The sequence below is a fragment of the Brassica oleracea genome, chromosome C3 (genome assembly GCF_000695525.1).
Source record: "Brassica oleracea var. oleracea cultivar TO1000 chromosome C3, BOL, whole genome shotgun sequence".
Lineage (NCBI taxonomy): Eukaryota > Viridiplantae > Streptophyta > Magnoliopsida > Brassicales > Brassicaceae > Brassica > Brassica oleracea.
Window position 1 is genome coordinate 56,148,852 of NC_027750.1, and position 11,475 is coordinate 56,160,326.

Sequence of the window (11,475 nt, forward strand, 5' to 3'; positions counted from 1 at the left end):
ATTTCCTCGGAATATTCCGACGGATTGATATTTCCTCGGAATTCCGTCGGTATATTCCGCGGAAATTCCGAGGAAACCCAATTTTGTGTTTCCTCGGAATTTCCTCGGGATATTCCGAAGATTTCATTTTCCGTCGGAATGTCCGTCAGAATACCGCTGTTTTCTTGTAGTGCCAGTTCCACATAACATTGCATTGCTCTCATTGCCTTTCTCCAAAGAGGAGGTTTCATCATCCCCTTCATCAGACTTTAATCCAACTGTAAGAAAGCTATATAATAAGAGGGTATGAACATGTTTTAAGGTCATAATCATAAGAGTTGCGTTGGTAGGTAGTACCCTTGTTAGATAAATATCCAGTGTAATCGTCATAAAGTGAATAGCTGTCGTAAACGGGTAGTTTCCTACGAGATCGGATCAAATATGGTAAAGGAATCCCTGCAAGGGATCAATCAAGATGCACAATCTGGATCAAAAACTCGGAAGAACCAAAACACGATTACATAATTGTAGAAGTGGCGACAAGTGAGCTTACTTTTGACTTTACTCGTCCGAGATTCTATGGAGTGGAATGAAGTCGAAGAAGAAACTGGTTCGAATGTTGCCATGTACCTGAGGAGCAATCAAGAAAGGCACAGTTGTTAGATTCTTCACAAGCAATTGCAAGAACGTTTATCATCCCTTATAACTAAGAAACCCTAAGAAAAAGTTCAGAGGTTGATTGTTTGGAGATTTTAAACTAGTTTTTGGTTTTTGATTTTTCAAAATCCATTTTCCTCCCAATCATGATTTTAGTAAGAGAAAAAGACAAAAATAACACTAAATCAAGTTTTTGTTCCCAAACTAGCACTCAAGGTCAAAAGTCACAAAAATAGCACTTAATGTTTTATCAAAAGTCACAAACCTAAGGTTTATAGTTAAAGGGTGGGGTTTAGGATTTAGGGTTTAGGGTTTAGGGTTTAGAGTTTAGAGTTTAGGGTTTAGAGTTTAGGGTTTAGGATTTAGGGTTTAGGATTTAGGGTTTAGTGTTTAGGGTTTAGTGTTTAGGGTTTAGTGTTTAGAGTTTAAGGTTTAGGGTTTAGAGTTGAGAAATGAGGTTTTGGGGATAAGATTTCAAATTTTGAAAAATAAAAAAATTAAAATTTTCAAAGGATAAACTTAGAAAGGTGTTATTTTGGTCATTTTAGTTTTTGAGTACTATTTTTGTGATATAAACTTAGAAAAGTGCTATTTTGGAGATTTGCCTTTTAGTAAAGTAGATTTTCTATTTTTTGAGGGAAACTAGTTTTTGATTCCTTTTACTCTTTTCTACGTAAAAGCCAAAATCTTTTTTTTTTTTTGTTTCTCCTTACATTTTGCCACGATCAAGAACCAAAATGTATTTTTTATTTTTGAAAAATATTATTAAATTTAAATAAATAACGTAGAATATAAAACCTACACTTGCCACTCTATAACACCACACAAAACAAACGTGAAACAACATTACATTTCTAAGCAGTTGGAGTTAATTATCTTCACTACTTATCGAAGCAGTTAAAATTCTATTAAGGTAAGTTAATTTATTATTGTTTAATAAATATTTTGTACCATAAAATTTTAAAGCAGAGTAGTTAAAGTTGTTAATCATAAGTATAATAATTTTTCTACACTTTAATTAGTTTTGTATTTTTAAAAAAATACATAAAATATTTTAATAAAGTTATTCTTTTTCTATTGTTTTAAAAATATAATTAATTTTTAGTTTATGAAAAATAATATTTATTATTATGTAATACACCATATGTGTACTTATATTTACCACAATTTTAGATATAGTTGTTAATTTTTCGTTACATTTTTAATATAAATTTATAAATATTATTTGTCCACTGTTGTTTTATTATAAATTTTACATAAAGCATATATAATTAAATTCTACACATAGAATTAAATTTTTGTAGTTACCTATTATTCAATACATATATAAATTATAGTTATGGCAATTTTTATTAAAAAATATGTCTACACAAGTTTATAATATAAAGTACATATATATATATATATAACTTATGTTTAAACTTAGAATTAAATTTTTATATTTATGTTTAAACATAGAATTACATTATTTCATGTTTGTTTTTATTTAAAATAAGTTTTTATGTTTTGGTAATGATATTCTATATTTTATTATTTTCAGAATAAATATTTTATTATCGAGAATATTTTTATTTATTATTTTAAAAACAAAAACCAAAAACCAAAAACTAAAAACTAAAAACCAAAATTTAAAATCACCATTCATGTTTTTCAAAAAACTAAAATCTAGTGCAAAATCAAAAACCAAAAACCAAAATCTAAAATCTAAAAACCAAAAACTAAAAGCCAAAAACCAAAATCCAAAATCTAGAAACTAGGAAAACAATCATCACCTCAATCAACACTAACAAGAGATTGTTGGAGAACTTTGCAGGAAACTTTCTCCGCAAGCAAACAATGGAAACCCTAGCTTCCGTTATTATACCTCGAAAGAACCACAGTCCTAAAACCCTAACAGCAACGAAAGAGAATAGTATAACCGAAAAGATAAATCCCCAAAATAATCATATGATTAACACAGAGATTAGGGAAGTCGAGTGAAAGATTAGCACCGACGAAAACTACGGTAGCCTATATCTACATCATAATTTTCAAAAAAGAAAAAGAATATCCATACAAATACAAAACAAAACGAAGCCCACGGCCCAATCCAATTCAAGCTATGACTGAGTTTCACATGGAGGTAGAGAGCAGCAAGGCTGTGATTGAGTTGCAAGTGGAGGAGGCAGAGACCAATTCTTCTTCACAAGAGTCTCTCCCGGAGCCTCAAGTCATGTATCGATGCAGGAAATGCAGAAGAATAGTCGCTATTGAGGATGACATAGTCCCTCATAAACCAGGGAAAGGCTAAGAATGCTTTGCTTGGAAGAAGAGAAGCGGAAACTATTGGGTTTGTGATATATGTCAATAGTATTTTGTAGATACGTTACTTGTTCGTCACTCCTATCAAAATAGAAAACTATGTTGTATATATACTTTTTCCGTAATGTAGTAAGGAAATATACAAGATTTTATGGTATCAGTGCACGTGTTGGATCCACTGACGCTAACAACGATCAAATTTCGCAGTTGATTCAACTCCTCCAGGCACAGCGACCACACACCTCTTCAGAAAAGTTGTCGGGTAAAACATATGACGGGAGACTTGTCTCTGCTGATAAATGTGGTGGACATTTCCTCGTCTCCTGTCAAATTCCCTAACGGGAATAGCTCTCGAGCAACAAAACGTGGTGTTTTACCACTTGGCTCTAACTATTTGCTCGATGATGTTTTGTTTGTACCCGATTTTGATTGTACTCTGATCTCTGTTGCTAAGTTGTTGAAGCAGACAGGCTGTGTAGCCATCTTTACTGACACTTTATGCTTCTTGCAGGATCGTTTTTCGAGGACTTTGATTGGAGCGGGTGAAGAGCGTGAGGGAGTGTACTATTTTACGGGTGTCTTCGCTGCTCGTGCGCACAAGATCTCGAAAGTGGTCAAGTCGTCTGGAGTCTTGTGGCATCGTAGATTAGGACACCCATCTGCTAGTGTTTTGCTTTCTTTACCGGAATGTGATCAATCCTCTAGTGCTTTGGGAGAGATCAAGAGTTGTGATATTTGTTTTCGTGCTAAACAAACACGAGAGATTTTTAATGATAGTAATAATAAAGCTTTGGATTGCTTTTCTCTTGTTCATGCGGATGTATGGGGTCCATACAGAACTCCTTCTACTTGTGGTGCAATCTATTTTCTGACCTTGGTCGATGATTATTCTAGGACGGTGTGGACTTATCTCAAGACAGCTAAGTCTGAAGTCTCAAACTTGATTCGTAACTTTTGTGCCATGTCTGATCGCTAGTTTGGAAAACTGGTTAAAGCTTTTAGAAGTGACAATGGGACTGAATTTATGTGTCTCACGTCTTTCTTTCAAGAAAACGGGATCCTGCATCAGACGTCTTGTGTTGACACTCCCCACCAAAACGGTAGAGTCGAGCGTAAACATCGGCACATTCTCAACGTCGCTCGTGCCTGTTTGTTTAAGAGTAACATGCCAATTAAATTCTGGGGAGAGAGTATTATGACTGCCACACATCTGATCAATCGCACGCCGTCCTCTGTTCTGCAAGGAAAGACTCCATACGAGCTACTCTTTGGATCTTGGCCAAAGTACGAGATGCTTTGTACGTTTGGCTGTTTGTGTTACGCTCATGTTCGATCTCGCGACAAAGACAAGTTTGGAACTTGCAGCAAGAGATGTGTATTTGTAGGCTATCCATATGGTTGGCGTCTATATGATATCGAGACTGGAAAGTTCTTCGTCAGCCGCGATGTCCAGTTTCAGGAAGATGTGTTTCCTTACATGGACATGAAGCACGCCACCCAACAGAAGCAGACACCTTCTCTGGAGATAGTCGACGCTGACTGGTTTGTACCTGTACAGACTCCTTTTACGCCTACTGTTTTGACTGAGACATTCCCCGACACTCCTTCTGCTGATCCATCACCAATTTCAGTTGAACCGCCATGGTTTCAGCTCCTGACATATCTGCTGATGATGAATACCTTGAATCTACTTCAGATACAGCTCCTGCACAAGAACTTTTGGGTTGTGGACATCGGCCTAAGAAGCCATCAGTTCTGTTGAAAGATTATGTTACTTCTCATGTACACTCCTCATCTTCTCACGCTCTCACACCTGGTTTCTCTCTATCAAATTCCTCGTCTACGGTTTCTGGTAAGAACCTCTATCCCATTGCCGAGTGTTTAACTGACTCTAGTTTTTCAGGAAATTACATCGCTTTCATGGCTGCGGTGCTCGACAGTACGGAACCGAAGCATTTCAAAGATGCTGCTCGTATTAAGGAATGGTGTGAAGCAATGCAGAAAGAGATTGAGGCTCCCGAGGAAAATCATACATGGGATATTACTGATCTACCTCCAGGCAAGCGATCTATAAATTGCAAATGGGTGGACAAATTGAAATGGAACGCTGACGGTACACTGGAACGCTACAAGGCTCGATTGGTGGTATGTGGAAATCGGCAAAAAGAGGGTACTGATTTTAATGAGACATTTGCTCCAGTGGCGAAAATAACAACAGTTCGGTATCTACTAAGTATAGCAGCTGCAAAAGATTGGGAGGTTCATCCAATGGATGTCCATAATGCACTTTTGCATGGCAATCTTGAGGAAGAGGTTTATATGAAACTTCCTCCAGGCTTTAAGTCTTCAGATCCAACTAAGGTACGTCGTCTTCGGAAATCGCTTTATGGTTTGAAACATTCACCTCGTTGCTGGTTCGCTAAACTGTCTGCAGCACTTCGCCAGTTCGGGTTCACACAAAGTAAGGAAGATTACTCATTGTTTTCATATTCATACAGAAAGGGAGCAACGATCTTACACATTCTTGTCTATGTGGATGACTTCATTCTCGCTGGAAATAATCTGCGGGTGATTGATCGTTTCAAAACTCATCTCAATGATTGTTTCCATATGAAGGACCTTGGAAATCTGAAGTACTTCTTAGGAATCGAGGTATGTCGTGGTCCTGGTAGGTTTTGTCTTTCACAGTGCAAATATGCGCTTGGGATTCTGAAGCCGGCCTACTAGGATGTAAACCTTCAGCAGTTCCTATCGAGCTAAATCACAAACCCAATAGAAACTCTGCTGAACGAGTTAAGTGCTCTTCCATCTTTGTCCAGCTTATGAAATGGATGCAAACTAGTGAGATAATCTTTAAAAACATGTTTTTTTTAATCTCAACAAGAATCTTTATAATTGATCTTAACATGCTGTTTGCATTTTTGCAGTTCATGATGGGTTTGTTGAAGAGAAACTTCTTTGTTTGGGATGTAACGCCCGGTTAGGTTATTTCAACTGGGCTGGGATGCAATGCAGCTGTGGAGCGTGGGTTAATCCGGCTTTCCAGCTCCATAAAGAGCCGATTAAACTATAGTGAACATGACATTCTCATTTGTTAGTTTTTTAGTTATAAATCTAATAAAAGTTCATTAGCTTAATAATTTAAAGTATTTTAAATCCTAAGATAGTGAACATATTATCATTTTTGTTTATTTCTAATTTTAGGGGAAGAACCAAGGGGAGAAAAGACCGGAAGTCCAGTCCAAAGAAACACGCATTTGGAAACTAAAGGCTATAATTAAAAAGAATTAACAAACTCACTTTTATTAAAGAAATTTTTTTGTTAATTTACCAAATAAATGGTTTTTTACAAATTTAGCTAAAAATAACAAATGAGTTTTTAATTGTATAAAACCGAACTTTGTGGCGCTTGTGAATAAGTTGTCCTCTTCTCTAATCTCAACAAAGAAAACGTTTCAAAAGGAGAAGAAAGACAAATCTTGTAACATATTCAATCAAATGGCGACCAAGGCCATCTTCTTCTTTGTCTCCGCCTTGTGCCTGTCGTCTCTAGCCGGCAAGGCTATGGCCGACGCCGATGATTTTGACAGTTTCAAAATTCAGGGATCGGTTTACTGTGACACATGCCGTGTCCAGTTCGTTACCCGTCTCAGCAAATTCCTTGAAGGTATGCACATTACACATGCTTATAGTATTAGTCGAAAATCTAAAAAGTAATAACAATAGCCAAATAGTAAAGCTTAGTGGTAATGTTTCCAACTCATGTATATATTTGCCTATAAATATTATCTAGAAACATATTCACTTCAGTCCACTTTTATTTTTTCCTCTAAAATTATTCTATATTTATAGTAAAAAATAGATGAATGTCATCGTAGATGCATGAGTAAATTTTATTTTTATTTTAAGGAAAAAATAGTAAAATATATTAGATTTAGTTTAAAGGTTGCTTTGGGGCAATGTATAAACTCGTTAGTCATGGATACAATTTTCTGCTAAAAAAATTGATGTTTCTAAGGCCGAAGATTTCATTACAAATTTGAGGCTCGAAAAAGTGCTGATAATGTCTTCTTGAAGATTAGCTGGACTTCAGTGTAGATACTCTTTGATAATAATAAAACTATTAATAATTAGTAACAAGAATATGTGTCCTTTTCTTCCTATTCCAATTGTAATTTTTCTTTCGTTTTTGATTTGGTGGGTGAAGGAGCAAAAGTGAAGCTAGAGTGCAGGAGCAGAACAAACGGAACCGTGGCGTTGACAAAGGAAGCCGTGACTGACAAATCAGGCAGCTACACGATGGAAGTGACCGGTGACCACGAGGAAGAAGTCTGCGAGCTCGTTCTCCTCCAATCACCTGACAGTGCTTGCAGTGACGTCAGCCAAGATGCTTACTTACGCAACGCCGCTAAGGTTAGCCTGACGGCAAATGACGGTATCGTCTCTCATGAGACACGTATCGTTAACCCTCTCGGTTTCATGGTTAAGACGCCGTCAGCTGAATGTCCCGCCGCTTTTAAGGAGCTCGGGATCGTTCCTGACGTCACCTTCTAAATATGATGACAACCTCTATCTCATAAATCGTTATTATAACTGCCATCATCTATTGTTTGTTTTCTTATATATAAAAGTGTAATTTGATAAAATACAAAAAAAGGGGGTAATTCAAATAATTTATTATAATTTTTCGAGCAGATTAAATCAACGTCATTATATACAGAAATGATGCAGATCTTGTCTCTTTTAGAATTCATGTAGATTTGCTCATTCCAGGGCCGGAAGAATGTTATACATTGCGTTAAGCTAATAAACGTACAAAATAAATTCAATTTTCATAATAAATTCAATTTTCATAAGATAATGGAGGCAATCAACTGTTACAATAAATTCAAAACACTGAAATACAGTTTTATTTAACATTTTTCCTACAAAACTATTAAATAAATTTGTATAGTCAAATACCATTCATATTTGTGTCAGTTGATAACAAAACCAGTCCATATAATCTCCCATATGGCATGTTAGACTGCCAATATTTTTTAACAGTTTCAGTTTCATAAAACTTCAGAAAATTTTATTTTTTAAAAAATGAAGTATTTCAATAGGCATACCCTTGGTTAAAGATATTTCAAGATTTCAAACTTGATGTTCTGAAGGTAATATAACTAAAATGTCTAAAAATATTATTTTAACTATAAAACTATCCGTTTTACTTATCATACGGTAATAAGAAAATAAACTAAAAATGCTCTTCCTAATCAACGGTTTTGATTACTTGTTTTCTGGATCGGCCATCCCTCTTTCGTTAGTTGTTATAAATTTTGTCCTTTTACGAGGAATGATTAGATTATATTTGTCTTAGAGCTCATGTAGATTTCGTCCTTTGTAGAGTTGTTGTAGATTTCATCCCTCCTTGACTTTGAGTTTGTATAGATTATGCCTCTCTAAGAGCTTTTGCAGATTCCTCTTTTGTAGGGTTGTGGTAGATTGTTTCTCTCCTTGAGTTGATACGAGATTAGATGTCTCTTAGAGCAATTACATTTGAGATTTTTCAACATAAATGTTCCAAATTCAAAAAAAAAAACTATTAGAATGAGTATTTCAATTGTTAAGAAATCCATTTTATTAAATAATATTTTTAGTTGTTAGATATTTATGCTCGCAATCTTTTAATAGAATTGCTGTTAGAGCTTCTGATACACTAAAAATGAATATTTGCTATTGTCAAGTTAATAGTGTTGTTGTAGTATGTTTAGATTCAATTTCAGAGGACCAGTTTATACTTTATCCTATTAGTTCAATAATAATCTAAAACAATAACGAGGTTTAAAGGTTGAGTGAAAGCGTAGAATGCAAGTAACAAGCAAATAGAGGGTTTAACAAAATGATAAGCGAGCTAGCCTAAAGAGATTAACAGATTAATGAGGGAGCGAGCCGAACAGTCTATTCAAGTTCCTTAAGATCGAGTCCAGAACTCAGGTAACTAGGTAGATCAGCCCACTCTCGTGGTATTGTTCTTTTTATTGATCGATCTCAGCTCCTAAACTCTCGTTTGGGCTGAGATGCGATGATAAGCCTTATGAGCTGACCCGATGGGTTTACAAAGCAGCCTAATATCTACTTTTGCTGATTAGGGATGTTATGCTCATGCAAAACGTGTCAAGTAATCTAATTCACGGTTAATGATTAGATCTACTTAAGTTCATGCATCAAGTGATCAATTTAATGCAATCAATACGACCGGTAATGAATGAAGACAATTGATGATATTTATTTGTGTTCAGCTCGCGATCTAGCAACCCTAACACCTTAGGCTAACAAGATCGACTACTCAGTCATAACACAAGTAAACACATATGATAATTCTGAATAATACATGATGCGATTGAATTGAAATAAAATAGGGTTTAGGATAATCTTCTCCAGGGTGAGAAAGATGGAACCGTCTCCCTTACAAAGCAATTCCAAAAGTAACTTGTCTTACAAAAACTAGCGTAAGAAATAAAAAATAAGGATATAGGCGCTTTTATATGGAGGCACCATTAAGTTAGAGAAGAGGGACGACTAGGGAAAACTCTCGGAATAACTTGGATGTTTCCTTAAATGTCGGAAACAATCGCTCGGACTGTTCCTTAAGGGGAACAATCGCCAAACTGCCCCGCTTGGCTGTTCCCCGAGAAATCTTCCAAATATGACATCTTTTCTTCATGCACCCTTCTTCGATTCTGCAACCTATTCCAGACCTGAAAAAACTCAAAAATGACTGAACAGACTCGATAAAAGATTTGAAAACCATTGAAAACGTATTTACTATGATGTAAAAAACATCATATATCAGCTTCCGTAGGTTCTACCATTCATAGGATTATTATTGATTTTGTCCGTCCTGGATTGATTTTATTCCCTGTTCTAAAAATCGGCCGTCTGGACGCTACGCATCACTCTTCCGCCCCGATTTATGCCAAATCGGTTAAAAAAATCGGATATACGACTTTCTCCATCTAGACCGCCTAAATAACCGCCTAGCCGCCTAATCTATTTTTTTATTTATTATTTTTATTTTATTTTTCTATAATATTTTTATTTTTGATCTAAAATTTTGTAAACATCATTTACATTCATAATTTTGATAAAAATTACACTATATTAAATTTATATATTCTATTTGTGTGTTTTATACAGTCTTAAACATAAAAATGTATTAATATTATACACAATTAAAGATTAACATGTTTTATAACATAGTAAACAATCTAAAAATTCCGTCTTTCATAATTTCTAATTAATCTCCGATTTTCTCTTTAGGCGCTAGGCCCAACCCGACCGTCCAACTAGCGCCTAGCGCGTCCCGATCATGGATTATATTTAGATAAATCCGTCCTTTGTAGGGTTATTGTAGATTTCGTCTTTCATTATGTGATATAGATTATGGGTTTCTATAATAATGATGATATTATACATATGAACATCAGCTGTTACTTGAAAGCTCTCGGAAATCGCAATATATTCTCTATTTTCCCGTTGTTTCTCTTCTTCTTCTTTCTCCTATCTAGGGTTTTGTGCTTTCTTTATTTATAGAATTAGAGGGGTCGCTACAGTTGCCTAATTCATATGCGTATAGGAACCGATTCTCTAAACCATAATTCTTGTTAGAAATATTTCCTTTTTAAAATAACTGTATTGTCTTCTGCATTCTTCACTGATCTTCTACCCTGACTGCAATTTGTTAATCTTCTGCGTTTACGGCAGTTCACCAATTTTTACGCTTACTGCAAATTTCATCGTAACCCTATTCCTGTGAACTTTATATTTATATTATGTTAGCCGGAGTGAATAAATTATTTCCTACACCGAAAATCAAATTACGTCTTTCCAAAACTTTACTGTGTTCTTTTAAATTTGAATGTTGAACTGCCCTCGATAACACTAATGTTCGAGGCATTATCACACGATCTTAAAAAAAAATTAAGCAAACAATCGTTTCAACCATAACATATTGGCCAAGAAAACGTACATCATCATCATCATCTCGAGTTCAATACTTCCAAAACACACCCGGACTTCCTACTCCAGTTTTTTTCTTTTAAAAGATCAAAACTTCTTATTATTTATGTACTAACAAAATAATAATAAAAATAATAATAATAATCCTTATAGTAGAATCGCATATATTCATTTCAAATGGTTCCATCAACTAAAAGTTCCTTTAATTAACTTAAAGATGAGTAGTTAGACACTACTTGCAACATCATTTTCGAATTTTTTAGTCATTAGCTCAACTGCAAAACATTCTAGCCATTGCGTTAGAAGTCTTCGGTGTTAGAAGTCTTCGGTTCGAGTGACCATTAAGACAAATTAATATTACATGCTGATCTGAATTTTCCAAATCGCTTTTTCGATCCCGCCGTATCCCTCCTGAGATGTGTATTAAAACATTGAAACCTGATCTGGGGGAATTTTTGATCAAATTTGTTCTCATGTTTTTAAATTTAATATACCGTCTAACAACAAATAAATAAAAATTATAATTGCATAATA

General features: G+C 34.9%; 2 protein-coding genes and 1 pseudogene across 2 annotated transcripts in view; 2 read left to right on the plus strand and 1 right to left on the minus strand.

The window, feature by feature from the left end:
* LOC106330999 (probable glycosyltransferase At3g07620) overlaps nt 1-184 on the minus strand; it is a 3,480-nt gene extending 3,296 nt beyond the window's left edge. Inside the window, exon 1 of the mRNA XM_013769370.1 lies at nt 155-184. Within this exon, the coding sequence (XP_013624824.1) occupies nt 155-184 (30 nt within the window). The remainder of the gene's footprint in view (nt 1-154) is intronic.
* A 2,553-nt stretch (nt 185-2,737) lies between these two features.
* Nucleotides 2,738-6,010, plus strand: LOC106331000 (annotated as a pseudogene).
* Nucleotides 6,011-6,360: 350 nt separating this feature from the next.
* Nucleotides 6,361-7,631, plus strand: LOC106333368 (pollen-specific protein-like At4g18596). The gene is made up of 2 exons (XM_013771823.1): nt 6,361-6,604; nt 7,145-7,631. Exons 1-2 carry the CDS (start codon nt 6,436-6,438, stop codon nt 7,489-7,491), a joined length of 516 nt encoding a protein of 171 aa, XP_013627277.1. The 5' UTR covers nt 6,361-6,435; the 3' UTR covers nt 7,492-7,631.
* Nucleotides 7,632-11,475: the final 3,844 nt, after the last annotated feature.

Bases quoted from the DNA above. Each gene is read 5' to 3' on its own strand.
- LOC106333368 (XM_013771823.1), top strand. From the start codon at position 6,436: ATGGCGACCAAGGCCATCTTCTTCTTTGTCTCCGCCTTGTGCCTGTCG. The intron at 6,605-7,144 runs GTATGCACATTA...TGGTGGGTGAAG, and splicing joins TCTCAGCAAATTCCTTGAAG to GAGCAAAAGTGAAGCTAGAG.